The sequence below is a fragment of the Daktulosphaira vitifoliae genome, unplaced genomic scaffold (assembly GCF_025091365.1).
Source record: "Daktulosphaira vitifoliae isolate Bord-2020 unplaced genomic scaffold, ASM2509136v1 Scaffold_5, whole genome shotgun sequence".
Classification (NCBI taxonomy): Eukaryota; Metazoa; Arthropoda; class Insecta; order Hemiptera; family Phylloxeridae; genus Daktulosphaira; species Daktulosphaira vitifoliae.
The window spans coordinates 25,739,034-25,759,190 of record NW_026099576.1 but is presented as its reverse complement, the minus strand read 5'-3'; the positions used below and the strand labels follow the sequence as shown (position 1 = coordinate 25,759,190).

The 20,157-nt window shown below is 25.8% G+C and overlaps 3 protein-coding genes across 4 annotated transcripts; 1 reads left to right on the top strand and 2 right to left on the bottom strand.

Moving 5' to 3' along the window:
* Positions 1–3,033: 3,033 nt before the first annotated feature.
* LOC126906848 (actin-like protein 6B) lies at positions 3,034–5,334 on the top strand. The gene is made up of 6 exons (XM_050687749.1): positions 3,034–3,202; positions 3,359–3,627; positions 3,840–4,231; positions 4,387–4,638; positions 4,707–4,886; positions 4,946–5,334. The coding sequence occupies exons 2-6, from the start codon at positions 3,378–3,380 to the stop codon at positions 5,159–5,161; spliced, it is 1,290 nt and encodes a 429-aa protein (XP_050543706.1). The 5' UTR covers positions 3,034–3,202; positions 3,359–3,377; the 3' UTR covers positions 5,162–5,334.
* Positions 5,335–6,267: 933 nt separating this feature from the next.
* On the bottom strand, positions 6,268–16,372 carry LOC126906849 (GATOR complex protein NPRL2). 2 transcript variants are annotated; one of them, XR_007704364.1, is made up of 9 exons: positions 16,099–16,372; positions 15,457–15,548; positions 14,500–14,656; positions 14,010–14,139; positions 13,377–13,510; positions 12,366–12,463; positions 7,790–7,920; positions 7,484–7,725; positions 6,532–6,650 (listed from the first exon to the last, which is right to left on the bottom strand). XR_007704364.1 is itself a non-coding variant. In XM_050687750.1 (8 exons), the coding sequence occupies exons 1-8, from the start codon at positions 16,177–16,179 to the stop codon at positions 6,463–6,465; spliced, it is 1,011 nt and encodes a 336-aa protein (XP_050543707.1). In that variant the 5' UTR covers positions 16,180–16,370; the 3' UTR covers positions 6,268–6,462. The 2 variants fall into 2 exon arrangements, 1 of the variants encoding a protein (XP_050543707.1); XM_050687750.1 differs by lacking the exon at positions 7,484–7,725 and having other exon boundaries at positions 6,268–6,650; positions 16,099–16,370.
* Positions 16,373–17,478: 1,106 nt separating this feature from the next.
* LOC126908439 (casein kinase II subunit beta) lies at positions 17,479–20,145 on the bottom strand. Its single transcript, XM_050690495.1, has 6 exons — positions 19,957–20,145; positions 19,604–19,679; positions 19,442–19,544; positions 18,559–18,750; positions 18,127–18,316; positions 17,479–17,730 (listed from the first exon to the last, which is right to left on the bottom strand). Exons 2-6 carry the CDS (start codon positions 19,673–19,675, stop codon positions 17,625–17,627), a joined length of 663 nt encoding a protein of 220 aa, XP_050546452.1. The 5' UTR covers positions 19,676–19,679; positions 19,957–20,145; the 3' UTR covers positions 17,479–17,624.
* Between the last annotated feature and the right edge of the window lie 12 nt (positions 20,146–20,157).

Here is a 20,157-nt window from a genome sequence, read left to right as displayed (position 1 = left end):
TCACACACAAATGACGTTTCAAAAGTATACCTTTGTTATAAATATGTAATCTTATATATACGTATCTGTATATTTTTTGTACAATTCACATTCTGTAGCATTAACAAAATATATTACGGTGCGCAATTATACATATAAGGAAAAAGGGGAGCAATGAAAAATGACTAATTGATTCTGATGTGATTTGTTTGCACCATTAGCTTTTAAAAGGGTGTTAATAGTGGCTAGAACGTAGATACATAATAACACATTATATAAATACACGCATATAAAATTATAATGAATTAAATTTATTCTTAAGTGTAAATTTTTGAGATTTTTATTTTAAATTAATAATTATATACATCCATTATAGTCATAAATCTATTTACAAATTTTTCATTTTATTTCATATGTGAAATCCAGTTACTTGTTTTTAATCATTCATGCATTCTTAAATTACGTTAAAATTATACTTTTTATTATTTATTTTTATAAAAATTTTCAAGAAAGTTGATTTTTAATCATTTTTTTACAAAATATGTTGATTGGTCAATAACAACTGTAGTATAAATAAAGTTGCAAGCATTTTAATATATAAGACGTGTATTCAGCGCCGGTGAGTATATCTCGTTCTGATTTAGAGTCTCACACCTAACTGGCAATGCTTTTAAGTTTTGATACAACAATTTAATATAAATTTAATGAATCAAAATATGTAAGAAACAAATACATCTAACAAATAATATACTTAAAAAACATTTAATAAAAACAAATATAACACTTTCTTCTGGTTTGACATTTTCAAAATGACTCAATTACTATATCAAAATTTATTTTTTAAATTATTTCGGATTTAATATCTAAAAGTGCTAAAGCTGAACATGGTTCTTGTACTTTTGTCGTTCTAATATTATTTTTAATTTGCTTTAATACTGAAAATGATCGTTCATAGGAGTAATTACTGATAGGCATAGACAAATTTACATTGACGCGGTCGCTTTGCACTTTCGGCTTTACCGCTTGATGGAGACCGCGACACAGCTGCCTTTTCTCGCCCGACGGGTCGCACGACGCCTAGTGACCGCCAGCGACATGAACCGGCCGGCACAGATTAAATTGATTAACACTTTTGACTTGCTTACGAAAACGAGTAAAGCATTTTTTTGTTACGGCCTGTATTTTTTGTTATTTGATTCTAATATGGCGTATTACTAATTATATGACCTTCCGTATATTAATTATCATAGATAAACCTTGACTTCCATTTCAACATATGGAGAGCAAATTCTACGTTATTTTTTGTTTAACATAATATGAAATCCAAAATGGTTTTTGGTATTTCATCATTAATACTTAAACTTTTTTTTGTTGTACTACTTCAGTCACTAACACTGAGCTCTGAGGATTTTTTTTTTTCAAATTTATGTATATTACATAAGCTTTAATTTAAGATATATATATATATATATATATATACAAGTGTCAGTATTACCGGAACATTTTCAAAAGTTAATTTGAAAAAGTTGCCATTTTGAAACCCTCCCCGTGGGTTAGTAAAGGGTCAAATGTTCACAAAAATATATCAAATAATAGGTAAATACCTAAGGTATCTATAAAAATAAAATTATATTGATTTAGTTTTTTTTTTTTAAAGTTATGGCAGTTTAAAAAAAAAAATTGAAAAAATTATCGATTTTTAAAATTATAATTTTTTGGGAGATTTCCTCCGTTTACGGGAAACGAAGAAATTTTATTCAATTTTTTAGGGTAATGTCTTCGACTAGATACGATTTGTGATCTTTTGACGAATTGTTCATCAAAATGGGTCCAGCGAAAACTGAGATTGAGCGCTCACAAAATTAAAAAAAAAACACATTATAGTAAAATTAATACATTCTCAACTTTGCATCGAAGCTAATAAAGCAGAGTACATAGAGAAAAGTTTGACAATAGAGAACAAGTGGTAGGTAAAATGAGGAGACCCGCTATGATGTATGGTTCCAGATTGTTGGGCGGTAGTTTTCATTTCAATAAAAATAATCTATTTTTATGTATAATCTATTTGATAGTTCGATAGTCAAAAGTATTCAGTCGTGCAAATTTTCATTCAAATAAGGTATTTATTGATTAATTTAATTGTGTGATGGTGTCACGTTACCATTATTATAAAAAATTAGTATAATAAAATACAGACAACGCATCCGCTTCTAAAAACTGATTAATTGTTGATTAATATTTATTGCATAATTGGCAATCGTCTGAATTACTTTTTAAACCCAAAAGACTTGCCCGTCCTCGTTAATCGATTCCAGTGCTTTGTGTCATTCATCAGTCTCAATACTCGGTCGTTGCTGTCCGGCTTACTGTATAAAGTCAAGTCTTTTTTTTTCCTTTTTCACCTACCTACTCTCGTCCTCAACATTTCAGAGTACTTGTATCTTGTACTTCGTCTGCACCTCATACTCGGCTACCCCGTTCTCTCTTTGAAAACTTGTGTCTTGCACCTCGTACTTCATTATCCTCTTCTAATAACTAAAGTACTTGTATCTTGAATTTCGTCTCAACTTATACTTTTGAATACACCTGGTATTTGTGTCTTGCACTTCATACCCAGATGTTACCCTAATTCCCTTCCTATAACAACTGCCTTTCGACACCCATAGCTAATCAGGAGTGTCAGCCGAGCACGGTAACTGCTGTATGATCACATGTACGTAAATACCCAGGCAGCAGACTCGACATCATCTCATACACACTACACTACTCTACTACCCTTTCCGTTTGGGTTTTGATTTGTGTTACAATTGTTTTAAACGCACATAATATGCTGAATCATATCATTCATGGTACAGTTTTATAGTCGGTAATTCGGTCCCATTTTTCGATAACTAAATACTAACGAAAAACAATAGTTTCTTTTAATAGTTATTGAAAATAACCGTATGAATCGATAGTTTTAGACAATTAAATGGTTGGATAGTGCATTCGGTAGTACCATGTACTATATGTGGTAATACCCATCACTATCAGTACTTCTTGGTCACACTGTTTGATATAAACAAACCTAAACCCGGCTTTACATTTTTTTAATCATCTTTCCAAATAAATAAAAAAATATTATAATGTTAAATAATTAGGGATTACTTCATGATTAACTCATTTTCTTAAAAAGTTAAATGTTCAAGATAGTTACAGCATTTAAATTTAAATTTATTAATAGGTTAGTGAATACAATTTTGTAAATAATGATTTAGCAATAATAAAATAGTAGCTAAATTATAGTTCCATAATTTTAATAAAACTTAATTTTATTGAGAATTATGTAATTTCTTACAAGTAAAATATTTCATAACACATTTTTTTATCAATTTTTTAGGTTCCAATAGAAATAAAAGATGAATAGTGGAATGTTATATGGTGGTGATGAGATTGGAGCATTAGTGTTTGATTTAGGATCACAATCATTTCGTATTGGATATGCTCAAGAAGATACTCCCAAAGCAGAAATACCATCAGTTGTTGGTTTATCGGATGATGGCACAGCAGATACAAGTATGTTGGACCCTGGAATCAAACAAGGAAATCGTATTAATGAGAACACTAAACATTATATTGATGTAACTTCATTATGTGTTCCCCGGAAAGGTATTTGAATAAAATAATTAATAGTAGTATTCAGAAGTAAATTGCAAAAACACTTTTCCTTTGATTTTATACTTAATATCTAATTAAAAATTTTTTATTTAAATATTTCATTGAAACAAAAAATAATCAAATCTCTGTAAATTAAAAATCCATCTGATTTTTTAAAATATTTTGTTCATTAAAGTTTTTACATAATAAAAATATTATTACAGGCATGGAAGTAGTTAGTTATATGAAAGATGGAATGATTGATGATTGGGATTTATTTGAAAAAATTCTTGACTATTCTTATACAAAGTGTTTGCAAACTGATTCTCAATACCATCCAGTATTATTTACTGAGTCACCTTTAAATATAAGATCCAAAAGAGAAAAATTAGTTGAGTTGATGTTTGAAAAATACAATGTACCCGCTACATTTCTTGGAAGAAATGCAGTTTTGGCTGCATTTTCTTGTGGACGTTCAACTGGTATTGTCATTGATAGTGGAGCTACTCATACATCTGCTATACCTGTTCATGATGGTTATGTAATTCCTAGTGCTATTGTTAAATCTCCGTTAGGAGGAGATTTTATCAGTATGCAATGCAGACAATTTCTTAAGGTATTTTTACTATTCAAGTTAAGAAGCAATTGTCAGATAACCCTAAGTTATATTATTAATATAGTTATGTACTAATAAATATAAAAAAATAGAATTGAATTTGATTTGGAATTACTAAATTTGCTCTAATTTTATCATTTATTAATAAAATACAGGAGAATGAAATTGAGGTAATACCTAATTATTTGGTCGCACAAAAAGAACAAGTTAAGGAAAAAGAAAAACCTATTTGGACTAAAAAAAAAAGTCTTCCTGAAGTAACCAATTCTTGGCACAATTATATGTGTAAAGCAGTTATTCAAGATTTTCAACATTCAGTTTTACAAGTATCAGAAGGACCATATGATGAAAGAATTATATCTGCGCTCCCTACTTATCATTATGAATTTCCAAATGGTTATAATCAGGTTATTATTTTTTTATTGCTATGCAATTATGATAGTAGCAAGTAACCATTATTTAATTAAATCTACAGGAATTTGGAAATGAAAGATTTAAGATACCAGAAGCTTTATTTGACCCTAGTGCTAGCATGGGAGGTTCTATGTTAGGTGTAAGTCATATAGTTACAACAAGTGTTGGAATGTGTGATGTTGATGTAAGACCAGCTTTATATAATAATGTAATTGTTACTGGAGGCAATTCATTTTTACAAGTATGTTAAATTTAATATGATAAATGATCAAATCATTAACTTTGAAAATCTTTTTATAGGGTTTTCCAGAACGATTAAACCGAGATCTCTCTGCCAGGATACCAGCTAGTATGAGACTAAAACTCATAGCTCCTAATGGTTCTACAGAACGTAGATTTGGTGCATGGATTGGTGGATCTATTCTAGCATCAATCGGGACATTTCAACAAATGTGGATTAGCCATCAAGAATATAATGAAGGTGGTAAAAGTCAAATTGATCGTAAATGTCCATAAAGACTCATCAATTAAATTCTGAAATATTCTTTTGTAATACTTCAATAAAAATGAAATTATAAAATATGATATTGATATAATTTTGATTTATAAATTGTATGATATTTATATCAGATCAACTCAATATAATTTTTAAATTATTGTACATAATATATTATTTTTTTTATATTTTATGCTAGAGTAGTTTTTTGTTTAATACTTCTATTATTACTTCTAAACCATTGAATTAAGTTATTAGTCCCAATATTATGTAAAATTTAATTTCTTTTCATTCTCAATAACTGACTATTAAAGATGTAAATAAAATGGAATTTTATAGAACTCTTAATTTTCAAACAATCATTTTTACATTGTTTTATTATTTTATAAATGGTGTTCTATAAATAATACATTCATTAAAAATTGAATAAAACAGTAAAATTTAAAAATAAATGTATTTATTTTTGAAATATTAATATTCAAAAGTATCTCTGATTTAATGATACAATTAATTTAATAATCAAAATTACTTAACAGACTAAAATATTTTGTGCTAGTTACAACTTTAAAAATGAAATAATTATGTAAATGTTTTGAATCATTCTATTTTTTATATTGATATAATAATAGAAAAAAATAAAACATAATAATTAAATTACACTTTTATTTTGTCACAATGAATATTATATATAAGAAAAAAATGATTCATTTCCAAACAGACACTACTTTTGTGTCTTTTTCAATTTCTTCATCAAGTTTATAAATATCTGAATTTGTATAACAGCTAATTATATTAAGAGAGTTTAGTCCATTATAGAATTGTCCTAATGGCGTTTCTGTTGTAGACAAACGAACGTACAAAGAGGAAATAGAAATCGAAAAATGTCCAGAGAATTTTAAATTCTAACAGAGAAGACGGATGGAAAATAAGCAAAACTTGATTACCCATTATACACGAGACAAAAAGAAAATCAACTAACAACACTGAAAACAGTTCAATACAAGAAAAAGTTACTATCAACGTAATTGAANGAAAGAACAATAATTTATAATAACTTACTTTATATTAAAGCATTATACTATTAAATAATAATACTATTATTTACAAATGATTTGTGAAAAGTATAACCTAGTAGATACAAAAAACTTTCCTAAGTAGAAATAAGCATACTATATAATTGATTGTAATAACAATAGTAATAAAGAGATACCCATTTTGCTTATCAATACCTTTAATAAAACCTTTACAGTTTAGCACTTTAAATCATCACTTATATTTATGTGATTAGACAATTAAAAAATGTAATTAAATAGTAACTACATCAAAAGTTATGTTTCACCTTTCGTATCTGACGGATATAACCATTAGCTAAACCATAATGGACTAAATTTCTTTCATCGATACTAAGAGAAGCCGGATTAAATCTTAAGCAAACATCAATTAAACGAGATCCTTGTCGCATTGCAGAGTACATACTAAATATACTTTTTATTGTTGTTTTTGATCCATCTACAACATAAATAGATTTTATTGAAGGTTATTGATCATTTTTACAAATACAACATTTTATAGGGATAATAATCAATTTATCAGTAAAATATTCTAAAAAATATCAGTTATAAAAATTCAAGATAATTTATTCTTAGTTTAAATAATACTCAATTTATAAATTAAAAAACATTTTGTGAATAAACACATACATGGTTATTAAGCACATAAAAATATCTTTTATGATTTATGAAAACTTTATGCTAATAATATTTTAGTGATTTATATGTTATAAAATTAGTGAAAACAATTTTAATTGATCTATACATTTGTGGTATGTATTATTTTCAATAACTTTGAGAAAATAATTTTTTAATAGAACAATGTGTCAGTCAATTCATAACATCAGATGTCTCCAAATAGGGCTCTTAATTTTATATTTAAAAATAGTACAACAAATCCATAAAACTTTATAATTGTTAAAAATTTAATGTTTTACGAAAAGTGGTATCAGTGTTAATTGTTGTTGAAATAATTGTTTCAAAGAAAAATCTTTTTTTAAGATTCTCAATAGTTTAGGTTAAAAATATATTTAAAATTAATTTTTATTTAACTTAACTGAACTGAAATTTTAATTTAATACAATGAATGAAACATGTTATCTTTTAAAGTGAATGCTTTGATAAATAAGGTATTTTTTGTTAACAATTTTAAATTTTTATTTAAATTTATTTATTTATTTTGTATTTTATGTGATCCACCCTATTATAACTATGGTTTTACTTCTAGTTAGTCAGTAGTTTTCATGATATAACGTATAGAATACATTTTAGGTATCATATAAAATTTCATACAAAATGTTCCAGTGTATTCCAGAGTACATAAGCTAGTTCTCCAATTAGTAAGTAGGAATATTCCATACACCCTTTAAAACACTACTCTTTCTAAATCCTTCTATTATAATGTCATTCTTCTTCTTCTTTTTCCTTGCCTTAATCCCAACTACTTGAGGTTGGCTACCCTTTTCCTAAACTTCCATTTGACACAATCTCCAACATCATGTACACTCACATCAGCCGTTCTCATATCTATTATTCTATTGTAATGTCTTTCATGATTAAATAAATAACAAATCAATATTTTATTTACACATTACTAACTTGGGCGTGAAATAACATCAATTGCTTCATCATAACGACTCTTGTCTCTAGCTAAAATACCTATTTTAGTAGTTGACACATACATGTTGCTATAACGAAATAAATCAACTAATGAAACTGCATTACAATATCTGTAATTAAAAAACAAAACAATAATTAACAATATTTTCGATAGACAGATTAATTATAATGTAATATATATACAGGGTGATTTTTTTATCATAACCCACTCAATTACTTGCAGCATAATAATAATTTAAACATTTTTTTTTATTATTATCTTTAGTTACACAGTANTGCGGTACCTGTTTCAGTAGTCATGTGTACAGACCTATATAACGCTTATAATTTCATTGGTGTAGGAATATCATCACTCGACTAGACTCTCAGGCTAGACTCGTGTATCATAGAGAAAGATAGATACAAAGTAAGAATAGGTACATGGAATGTTGGAACATTAACTGGTAGATATAGAGAATTAGTAAAATTATTGAAGAGGAGAAAAGTTAATATATATTGTGTGAAGGAATCTAAGTGAAAGGGAGAAAAAGCAAGGAAAGTATGTGAGGATTACAAAATAATTTACTCTGGTAGACTAATACAAACAATGGCGTAGAGATAATAATGGATGATAAGATGAAAAATATGTAAGAAGTAGTTGCGAATAGTGTCTGAATTATAGTCAAAAAATTAATTTTCCAGATAAATACCTATGCACTACAAGTAGGATGTGATGAAATAGACAAAGTGTTTTGGAGAGAGATGGATGAGGTGACGCAAGGAATACCTGGTAATAGGCAGGATGTGGTAATAGGTGGAAATATGAATGGGCATGTAGGTAATGAGAGGAGATGATATGAAAAAGTATATGGATTGAATGGTATTAGTGAGAAAAATAAGGCTGGAGAAAGAATCCTGAATTTTGCAAATTGTATGGATCTTGCTGTGGTTAATACTTATTTTAGAAAGAGGAAAGAACATTATATAATTTATAAAATTAGGAGTAATAGATCACAGATTGATTATTTTATGTAGGAGAGAAAGAGTGTAAAGAAAGTAATAGATTGTAAAGTTATCTAGGCGAGAGATGTTGGAAATTAAAAGAAAAAAAGAGTTTATAAAGATGGTAAAAAAAGACAGTGTAGAATGTTGAGGAAAACATAAATAATGTATGGAATAGATTGGCTAACTGTGTAAAGAATACTATAAAGGAGATTGTTGGTGAGAGTAGTAGAATGCTAGGAAACAAAGAAAAAGGTTTATGGGATGAGGGCGTTTAAAAAATCGTAGAGAGTAAGAAAAAGCACTTCAAAATACAGCAAAAAAGGAAAAGGAGAGAAGACTGGATAAAGTATAAATGCTTATGTAAAGAAACCAAGTGGGCAGTAAGTAAAGCTAATTATAAGTATAATGAGTTCCTTGATAGGCTAAGAACAAAAGAAGGTGAAAAAAAGTCTATAGACTTTCAAAGGTAAGAGAAAAACAGACTAAAGTTTATCACTATTTAAGTTGTATAAAAAGATCTTAAAAATCTAAGACTTTAATGAGGTCTTCGATGTGGACACATAATACAGGCGTCTTCCATGCATTGTAATAATGATTAAATCCAGCGGCATAACGTATAACCATGTGATTTGGAAAAAACTCGCTGACAGCTACAAGTCACTCGAACCACCACCACAAAAAATAATACATACAAGTACACAAAAAAGACCGTACGGCTACAAACTTCAATCTAAAAACAAAGGCGAGGCAAATAACATGTCCTACAACCCGACCAAAATCGTACACTTATGTTATGAGCTCGTATTGAAAATTTAATGAGACAGTATATATTTATAATATAACGACGTAAAAATGAAAATTGAATATAATAGATAAAATTAGTACAATTATTGTAACTACGATAAGAGAATAAAACATTTCCCAAGGCACGTGACCAATGTCCTGGCGTCATGTTTATATCCCCTAAACCATAAGTCAAATAACGTACTGAAGTAACTTATTTTACATTAAATGAAAAGGTTTATTGTGAGAAAAAGTAAGTAAAGACATTTATGTCTTATGCTGGCCAGGGTCGCCATTCTGCAAGTGGGCTATTTTATAATTTGGCCTGTAACAACAACATGGATTGCCACTTGCAAACGTCTAGCTATAGTAGCAAGAGTCACCACCACCTAGGCGAGGTGTCACACATATCAGATATGATTACCGGACCATAGGTGGAATTTAATTTTAAGTTAATTAAAAGCATAATCTAAGTTAATATGTCGTTATATGTATAAATTACTATAATACCTCGTGGTTTATTAAACACAATTATGACAATCAAAGTTGTATGTGGTTGATATGTAAAACATACCGTAGCCCGTGTCTAGATTAAGGAATAGGGATAAAATACACGCGAGTAGTTAAGTTACTCGCGCAATAAAATAAATATTACAGTTGAAATTAATAAGGAAATTTAATATAATTGTTAAAAAAAAGAAAATTAAGTTAAACATGGACAAAAATGCAAATGCACTAAAAACCATGTCTACAAATATAGGCAATAAAAATAAAATAAAATATTTAAACAAATAATATTACAAACATCACGGACGGTATTGAAACACATCCGTTAATGTTAATCTGAAATTAATGAAAAACACTAGGAGTGGTCTGGACACTAGCTCCTTAGCGTTGGCTAGAAGAAAAGAGAAACACGTGCTCTCCACACATAAACAAAATTAAGTTAATTTACGATAAAATAAAAATGAAATAAAATATAGCTCATTACATAAATATAATATATAAAAGAAAACGATACCCGGTCTCCGAAGAGACCCATCCAATGGTCTGGATGCTTCGCCGAAAAGACCTAGCCGTTCACCGTTAGCGGCTCTACCCCATCATTGAAAAAAAATGACCAAAAAACAATAAACGTGTGCACTCTAGCACGGTCAATGACAGAAGAAAGAATGGAGAAGAATCAACACCGATCTAACAGCAATTTCAAATCGATAACGGCCAGTCTTTTTGGAAGGGAACAATACTGATAAACAATTCGATTTTAATTATATTTCTTTTATAGCCTTATCTAGCGGTCAGCGGCAAAATAATGAGTGGTTGACACCGCTGTGTGCAGAAAAAGGTTCTTTCGCGCGATAAAATAAATAAGTAGACATAACAAAAATCATAAACGGTCCACCTTGGAATTTATGACGTTACACACTTCTGATGGGATTTTATTAAAAAGATTCTTTAACCACCTTATGTGCATACTACCTAATATTTTCCATACTTCTACATCTATATATATAAAATTCTCGTGTCACAGTGTTTGTTACCATACTCCTCCAAAACGGCTTAACCGAATTTAATGTACATTCGGTAGGTCTGCGAATAGGTTTTTATCTATTTTTTATATAAAAGAGCAGAGTCTATCTGTCCGCTAATGAATCCTAGGCTGTTTCACTGTTCGGGAACAAATTTGGCACGTTTAATATTTACGACCCGAGAAACTCAACACCGCAAAAATGAAAGTTGTAACCTAATTAGTTTTTTCTTTATTAATTTTTAACCAACTCTTTCAAAAACTTTTCAAACTTTTGTATAGTAGTTTCCTTTCAACGCACTGTCTGACGTCACATACAGCTCTGACTCCGCGACCTCGGAAGCAGAGATACGGGGAAATGTCGTATATATATATTCTCGCATCCGCTTCATTTTTTAAAATAAAAAGAAAAGAAAACTTTCTTAAAGTTTAGGGTGTACTAATTCTAAAAATATAAGTTTCAAAGCATAATTTTCAGATTTAATAATTAAAATTCTATAGTTTATAAGACACACAAATTTGCACAAAAACTGCGCTAAAAACGTCGCATATTGACAAAATTTAAAAATGAATATACCATTTTAATTCTCAGACTATAACGATTCTAAAAATATGAACTTTAAAAAAATATTTTAAACACTTCGTAAGATACGGTTAAAAATTCATTTTTCATTTCAACATTAAATAATTTTGACATCGTGTTTACGGACACTCACGCCATCAATTTAAACATTTTCAATTTCCAATTAAATTGTCATTTACAATGATTATTAATAAGTCTCAGGGCCATACGATGTCTGTCTGTGGCTTAGATTTGAGCAAATCATGTTTTTACACGGACAATTATACGTGGTGTGCTTTCGAGTGGACAAACCATCCAGTTTGTTTGTATTGGTGAACGATAAGATAACAAAAAATATTGTACACTCTGTTGCATTAAGGGATTAATACTATTTTTTAGTAATATTGTTATAGGTAGCGATATGTATATAATTTTAAAGAATCAATTTTAATAAATTAAAAAAATTAATGTTTGGTGTTTTGTTATTTTTACATTCCGTCGCCGTTCACAGTGCTCCATATCTCTTCAACATATATACCACATCCTTACACATTAGCAATAAGTTAGTTATTTTTTTCTAGCAAAATATTCTCTAGAAATAATTTATATGACAAAACAACGTTTGTCGGGTCAGCTAGTGATATTATATATCAGTATGTTTTAAAATACAGATTTAAAATTTTTTTACTTATACTTACACTAAATTTTGTATACATGCAGTCACCATTTCAATATCCAATTTTGCAAGCTCAGCAATTTTAGATACATGGTTAACTCCATCAATAAAAGGAGCAACCTGAATAAAATATTTAATTTCAATCAATTTTTCTTCAATAAAAAAGATAAAAGTTTATGTGAATACATCATAAAAAGAAACAAAAATTAACCCAATACTGATGATTAAAATTAAATTTTTGAAATACACGTATCCATTGATTTTTCATCGTCCTTTGTGGTGTTGGGTTAATTTTATTTATTTAACTATTTATTAGCTTCAAGTTATCAATTATAATTTTTTTGAGTTTAACTTTTATAGTTATTTTTTCAATTTTAAGTAAATACAATTTTCAATTATAGAATTAAAGCAAGGTATAATCTATAGACAAAACATTAGCTGATTAAGTAATTTTATTAGTCATTGATTATTGCATAGTTAGGAAAATAAAAAATGGGAAAAACTATATATTTTTAATGTTTCTCCTAAAATCTATAAATTAAGAAATATTAATTATACACCTCTTTTCTTAATTTGAACGGTAACATCATGAAACCATTTTACCAAATTCAGTTTCAACTGAGTGAAAAATGAAATTTACTTATCTCTCATTATTCTAAATATAATTTATCCAAAACTGCTTAGTTTCTGACTTTCTTGTGATTTTTATAAATTTAAAGATAAATTATAATACAAATAAAAAATCAGAATTACAGCTGTATATAATGAGTTCATCTACAGCAGCAGATTCTGACATTTTTTTGGGGAGATAATTTTTCATATTTGATTGTGAAAGCTTATTTTTTCAAAACTTCAAATTTAGGGCAAAAAATGTTTTAAAAAAATCTGTAATTTATGTAATTAACTTAATATGATAATGTAATACTCATAATAGCTATTCAACAATGATATATCTATTTTTTATGGCCATATTGACCAATCCTAGTTCAGAGATTGTTCATTTATTTACAATTAAGATGAAAAATTCAATTACTTGTCTTGTTGTTAAATCCCAATGATCTTCTGTTAGTTCTAAAGGACTAACTAACAATGGTACATCATAATCTAATGGAACTGGAGGATTGGGTGATACTTCAACAACATTTAAGTATACAATTGTATCTCGAGCTATAAAAATTTGACAATATTTATTGTTATAGCAAAATAGATATTATTTACAATATAATCTTTTTTAGAATTAAATATTTTTTAGTACTAATTAGATAATTACTAATTGAATTTTAAATTATATTTTAGAAAACTTAATTTTCATAATTTATATAATAATTATTGGAGGATAGTTGTACTTTGAATCCTATTTTTTCTGATCAACCTTTTATTTAGAACTAGTATATTAAAATAAATCAGATATCAAAATATTTTGTAACTAATTGATGCTACACATTAGTTCCCTACATTTTTTTTCTCTTAATCAATCTTCTATAATATTCAAGGCTGTTATAAAAATCCTTAACTATCTTATAACCCAATTACTTTTCCAGATTGTCAAAATTGTAACTACCATTAATACTTTATCTAAAATACTTAATATTAGATAATACATTTTTTATATTATAACAACTAAATAAAATAAAGTTAAATTCTACTGATATATAAAAAAAATTACCACTCAAAACACATTTTTTATACATGTTGATATCATTCATAACTTTTTTTAAAAGAAACAACAAATGTTCTTTAGTTTCTATTGATTTATCATTTTTAGATAAAAAATTATCTTCGATTTCTAGATTTGTCTAAACATAGAGTCATTCATTATTATTTCTAAAATCAGGACACAAATGCAAATAATATTTTTCGAATGGCTTAAACCACAAAATTATACTTTAATAAATATATGATCACAGTTTTAATTATTTTTTTTAAATAATATTGAGTTGGCTTAAAGTAAAAAAGTAAAGATATTAGTAAATGTTCAAAATATTTTAGTTATCTACAATACTTTCAATAATTTAAAATGTATAATAATTAAATTAGCTGAATAGAAATTTTAATAATTTAAACAAAATTATAGCTTATGTGGGAAAGTCTTCTCAAATTTTGTGATTACAGCCATTCTGATATTATTCATAAAATAGAAAATTTCTGTTACTTACTAAAAAATTTGACAACTTTTTTACAATTGGTTCATATTGGACAGTATGAGAAGAATGATCACAAACAAAACACAAATTAAAGTAGTAGGCATTACGAGCATATTTTTTATCACTAATATGCACTGGATAACCCAAAATTTTTGTATCTCTTGTTGTTCTAATTAAAACATTTACAACATTTTTAGGCAACTAGTATTAAATTTATTTTACAAATTTCAAAGTTTTTTTAAAATAAGAAAAATTAAAAGGTTAAAAATTAATAATTCTAGATTTTTTTAATAAATTAATACAGGATTTGAAAATTTTTCTATTTTTGATAATTTAATTTTATTGATTAAATCCAATGGAAGATCTAATCATAATAAAATTAAAGAGAAACTTTTAAGAAATATTATTTAAAAATTAAAGAAATATATTTTTATGTTATAACATTATCATTATAAGGCGTAAGTAATAAATAAAAAAAATTTTTTATAATTGATAAATCAAAAAAAAAAACATAATAAAAGAAACCAATAAAAAAAACATCAATATTATTTTTAATATTTTTGGTTAATTAAGTTGTTCATAATAAAGTAATCACTCTACATTTCTTTTAACTACCAATCTATCATATTATTAAAATAGTTTTATAATAAACAAAATAATTTAATTTATTGGAAATATAATTTAAAAAACTTCCAATACAGAGATTTTGTATTATCATAGAATGTAAATTAAAAAAAAAATAATTTCGCACTATTAATTTGAAAGTCGCTTATTTTATTGAATTTTTATTTCTTAAAAAATAACTAACTTTTAGTATTTACTTTAATTCACTGTTCTTTCCAAATAAAAATAGATATAGAGTACTAAATCTAAAAGAAACTTTAATTTCTCTATATAGCAATTTTTTTATTCAAAAGTTAAGCAAAAAAAAAATTTAGATTATACAAATATCAAAATTTAAGCACTTACATTGTTATTTTACATCTTTGGAGTTGACCTTTTGGAATTATGTACACACTTACAGTTTCAAAAGTATCTTTACTAATGAAACTACTAGGCACCTAACAATAAATATTCAAATAAATACAAAATCTTAAGATAATTTAACCATTAAATTATAAAACACATTTAAATAAAGGATTGGAATATCTCTCTCATTATATCCCAGAATATTTTAGGAATGTTGAAAAAAGTAAATACCATGTTACATTATAATTATGTCATATTTATTATAAATTAATATAATTGAGTTAGAAGTGATGTTAAATCTATCAAACTGTAGATGATAAATTTAATTTTTTAATTTTAGTTTTTAATTGTTCCATTTTAAAAAACAAAATATATTAAAAAAATATGACTAGGTCAGCAAGTATAGGATATATTTTTTTATTAAAAAGTTAATCTCACTAAAAAAAAATTCAATGGGTAAATTTTATCTTTTTTTAGAAGTTTTACAAGGACTATCTCTGATTATTGACATAAATATTTAATTTAAACATGATTCTAAGTTTCTTCAATTTTCTAAATAATTAAATATTAAGTTTAAAATCAAGTTCATACTTTTTAAATAAAAAAGAAAACAAATTAAAATTGTAGTTAAAAAATTCATACCTGACATAATATTTTAGGGCCTGCTATTGGATGAAAATGACTAATAAAAATGCATTTTATTGGATTTTCATTTACATCCATGAATACAATTGATTAAATTTACCTTATATAAAATATTTTAAGTAATCGTCACAGACATATAAATACGTATTTATATATCTATGGTAATTGTCTACTATTAAGTTCACTAAATCTTTAGTCAAATTAAGTTAGAAAACATAAAAAGTAAAATACTTAAAAAACAAACTTTTTTTTAAAACTTATAATTTTATAGAAATTATTAACAGCTAATTTATATTGTTAGTTGTTATCACACATTGCTATCAGTTTTGTCTTGATTAAATAGATTGATTATTTTAAATTTAAAATTCACAATGAATATAAATTATATATATTATATTATATAACATGAATCAAAAATCTATTCAATTCATTCAAATAATTGTCATTTACACCTCATAAATAGATAGCTTTCACCTATTAATTTTTTTTGATTCAATGATGGAATGGAATATTGAACAATCGTAATCAAGTATAATAAAGAAATTTTAAGTCGCTAAATTCAATTGGGGCTCTAAAAATTTGTGTTCAAAAAATAAAATTACAAGCATAAAAAAATAAGTGATTATTTTTGCTTGTTTAACTCGCAAAAATTTGTACATAGTACATCCCCACCTGAATTTTATACTTAACCGTTTTTATCAAACAAAATAAATTGATCTTCAATCAATTAGTATAAATAATTCACTTATAATTTTCTAGATAAATATTATTTTTTAAGATTTATTTGGCATCTAATTACTCTTTTAGTTCAGTAAAAAGTAAAACTAAACATCTTTACACATTATTAAATTTAATTTGGTCAAATATGATAAAAAAATTTAAGCATTACATTTACCCTAACTTTTCAATTGTTATTTAAAATTTCTTTACTGAGTGTTTATTAAACTTATATCAAATTAATTGCCCAGTTTTACAAGTATAGAAGCAAACAGTATAATATTATTTTAACCTACCATCAAATATTTGTAACTGGACGATTTTCATGAAAAATAATCTACTAAATATATATTAATTTTATTTAAATAAAAAAGGCAAGACATACTTAAGTAATTATCAATTGAATTTTAATATGAAAATTTTCAACTATGTGCTTTATGATTCAAGATTTTTATGGTTATTCTAATTTTAGAATGACAACACAGATACCAATACATTCTTTATGATCACGTTTATATGTTTCTTTTGTTTATTGATTTATAAACCACAAATTAATCATACCGCTATACATTATTATACACAGATTGAATGCACAAATAACAGATTATTAGGTCATGGAAAACAAAGTCTATTTACAGTTAAAAAAATTAGATGTTGGTATAAATTTATAAATATAATTTATTAATATAATAATAAACAGCTAATAGCTGGGGAAATTTTAACTGAAATTATCATTTTATTTGTTTTTAGTTAATCTAGTATTGATTCAAGATTATAAAAATGAGAGTAATATTTTAATATTTTTATCAACGTTTTCCATTAAAGCTGGTCAGTCTGAGTGGTGTTTTGACATTAGCTGCGGCTTGTTGTTGTATTTGATAAGCCAAACCATGGATTTTGAACCCATACAATCTAATAAAAGTAAATAAATTATAAACATAACTCGGACATGATTGTGAAAATTAATTTAAAAAAAAACTATTTGGATTAGATTATAGCTTATTAAGTTTTTATGAACATTTATTCATTCATAAAAAAAATGGTGTCTAAAAAGTTTACTCTTACATTAATTAATTAATTTTCAAGTAAAAAGTTATAAATTATAGATATTCATAATAATTATAATAATACAATATAACATAATAATTTTATATAATATATAAACTATTTTTTTTTTTTTAACCTTAGACCTACACCTATATATTATAATGATTTATTCCACGCCATAAAACCTACAACTCTGTATAATTCATAAGTTGATATAAAAATGTATATAGATAAAGTATTTGATGATTAAAGATATCTTACCTAGGCACAAATTGATTACCAGGTCTTGGGGGTCTATATTCTGGATGTACCATAAACAACATATGTGGAAATCCTGTTCCAAAATATGCACCATCAGTATGATGATGACGAGATGATTTGGGTGTATACACATCCATACACTTAGGACAATACAATTTAACCATTGCTTCACCAGGTACATCTGACAAACCTTAAAGATTTTAATATACATTATATAGTATAGTACTATGTTGTAAAAATATTAAATTAACATAACTGATTTGAAAATAAGGAAATATTTAATGTCTAAAAATTTTGACTTAAACTATTTAATAAATTTAGCCAAGAATATAATGTATTAAGTTTTAAATAATAAATTAGAAATACTATAAACTATTAAATAACTGCATAAAATTAACTAGAATTTAATAAAATATATAAAATAAAAAGTACCTATAGGAAGCATTGGTGAATTTTCACAGTAAACTCGTGGACAATGACCAAAATCTCCTGTTTGATATTTTTCAATCATTTGTGCAATGCCACGATTAGTTAATATATAACGGGCATGTATAAGTCCATATAACATTTCTGCAGCTTGCTCAATTAAATCTGAGTGATTTGGATTATCATCCAAATCATCATCTAAAATTTTAATTTTAATATTTATACAATACATAACATAATAATATTGTTAATAATTAATATATGAATGGAAAAAAAAAAATGTCATTGTGCAACTAGACAAGAATACTAGTATTAATTCCTTTTTATATATGCTCTTAAAAGCTAAAGCTATAGTTAGAAAGAACAAGAAATAATTTATAGCCAAGCGCAAAAAAAAAAAAACTTTGGTAACTACTAAATATGTTAAGCAATACATATTTTTGATTACAACACTTAAATTTGTCATCTTTTTATTTTCTTATAAAGTTTAAAAATGACATGATATTAAAAAGTTAATAGAAATTTTAAAAAAAAGCTTTAAATTAAATATTACTTTATACTAGGAAAATAATTACAAATTTAAATTTAAATTATTGTTAAAAATAATACCTAAGCATTATTTAAAATTTTTTTTAATTTTGTTCTATTAATATTATAGTTGGTTAAAATTTGACTAAAATAAATATTCTATAATTTAAGTTTAAAATAAAAAATATTAGTTATCAATTAAAAACTTATTATTCATGAAAAATTTCTATGATATTGCTAATGGAATTACAAAATATAGGACTTTTTAGCCCTCAAAATTTTAGTTGTAATAAACTAAAAGTCTAAACAAAAAAAACTAAATTTATTTACAACTAAAAAATTAATTAGAAAAAATCCATGCCTGGTTCAAGATCCAAAATCATATCTAAGGCTTGTCTATAATGAGGTACTTGTTCGTTAAGACCTGTTAAGTTGAATTTGTCTTGAATGTAATCTTCATCAACCTAGAAAAAATACTTGTACTTAATTATTTCCTAAAATACTTAAATTAAATAATGTTTACTTCACAGAAAAATTCATTTCCGCGTAATCCACAGAACCATGAGATCCATGAAACTTCTTCTGAACTACTCATCCTCCTATCATAAAATACAATTAAACAAAAAATATTAAATCATTAGTCTAATAAATCAAAATAATGAATTGATTAAATAATTTAATGTTATGTAAATCATATTACATTTATATTGAAATTAATTATTGAATAAGGTTTCAAAGCTACTTAATTAAAAATACATTATATTATATAATACTGAATTAATAATTTTAAGTCTCTTTTTAAATGTGATAAGGTATTTAAAACAAAAGCAATAAAAAATTTGTATAAAAAATAATATAACAATATGAAATACGTACCTTCTTTTACTTGGGCTAGCCACGCTTTAACGTTTGACCACTTTAGAAAAACGGTGACAAATCTAATAATTTAACTACTTTGACAGGATTTTTGATTAGAGAATTTGGATAAGAAATTTAATTTATCGAATCTAGTGTGGGGTGTACTGTATGGTACCGATTAACTACACATTCGATGTGGGAATTAGAATTTGAGAAGAC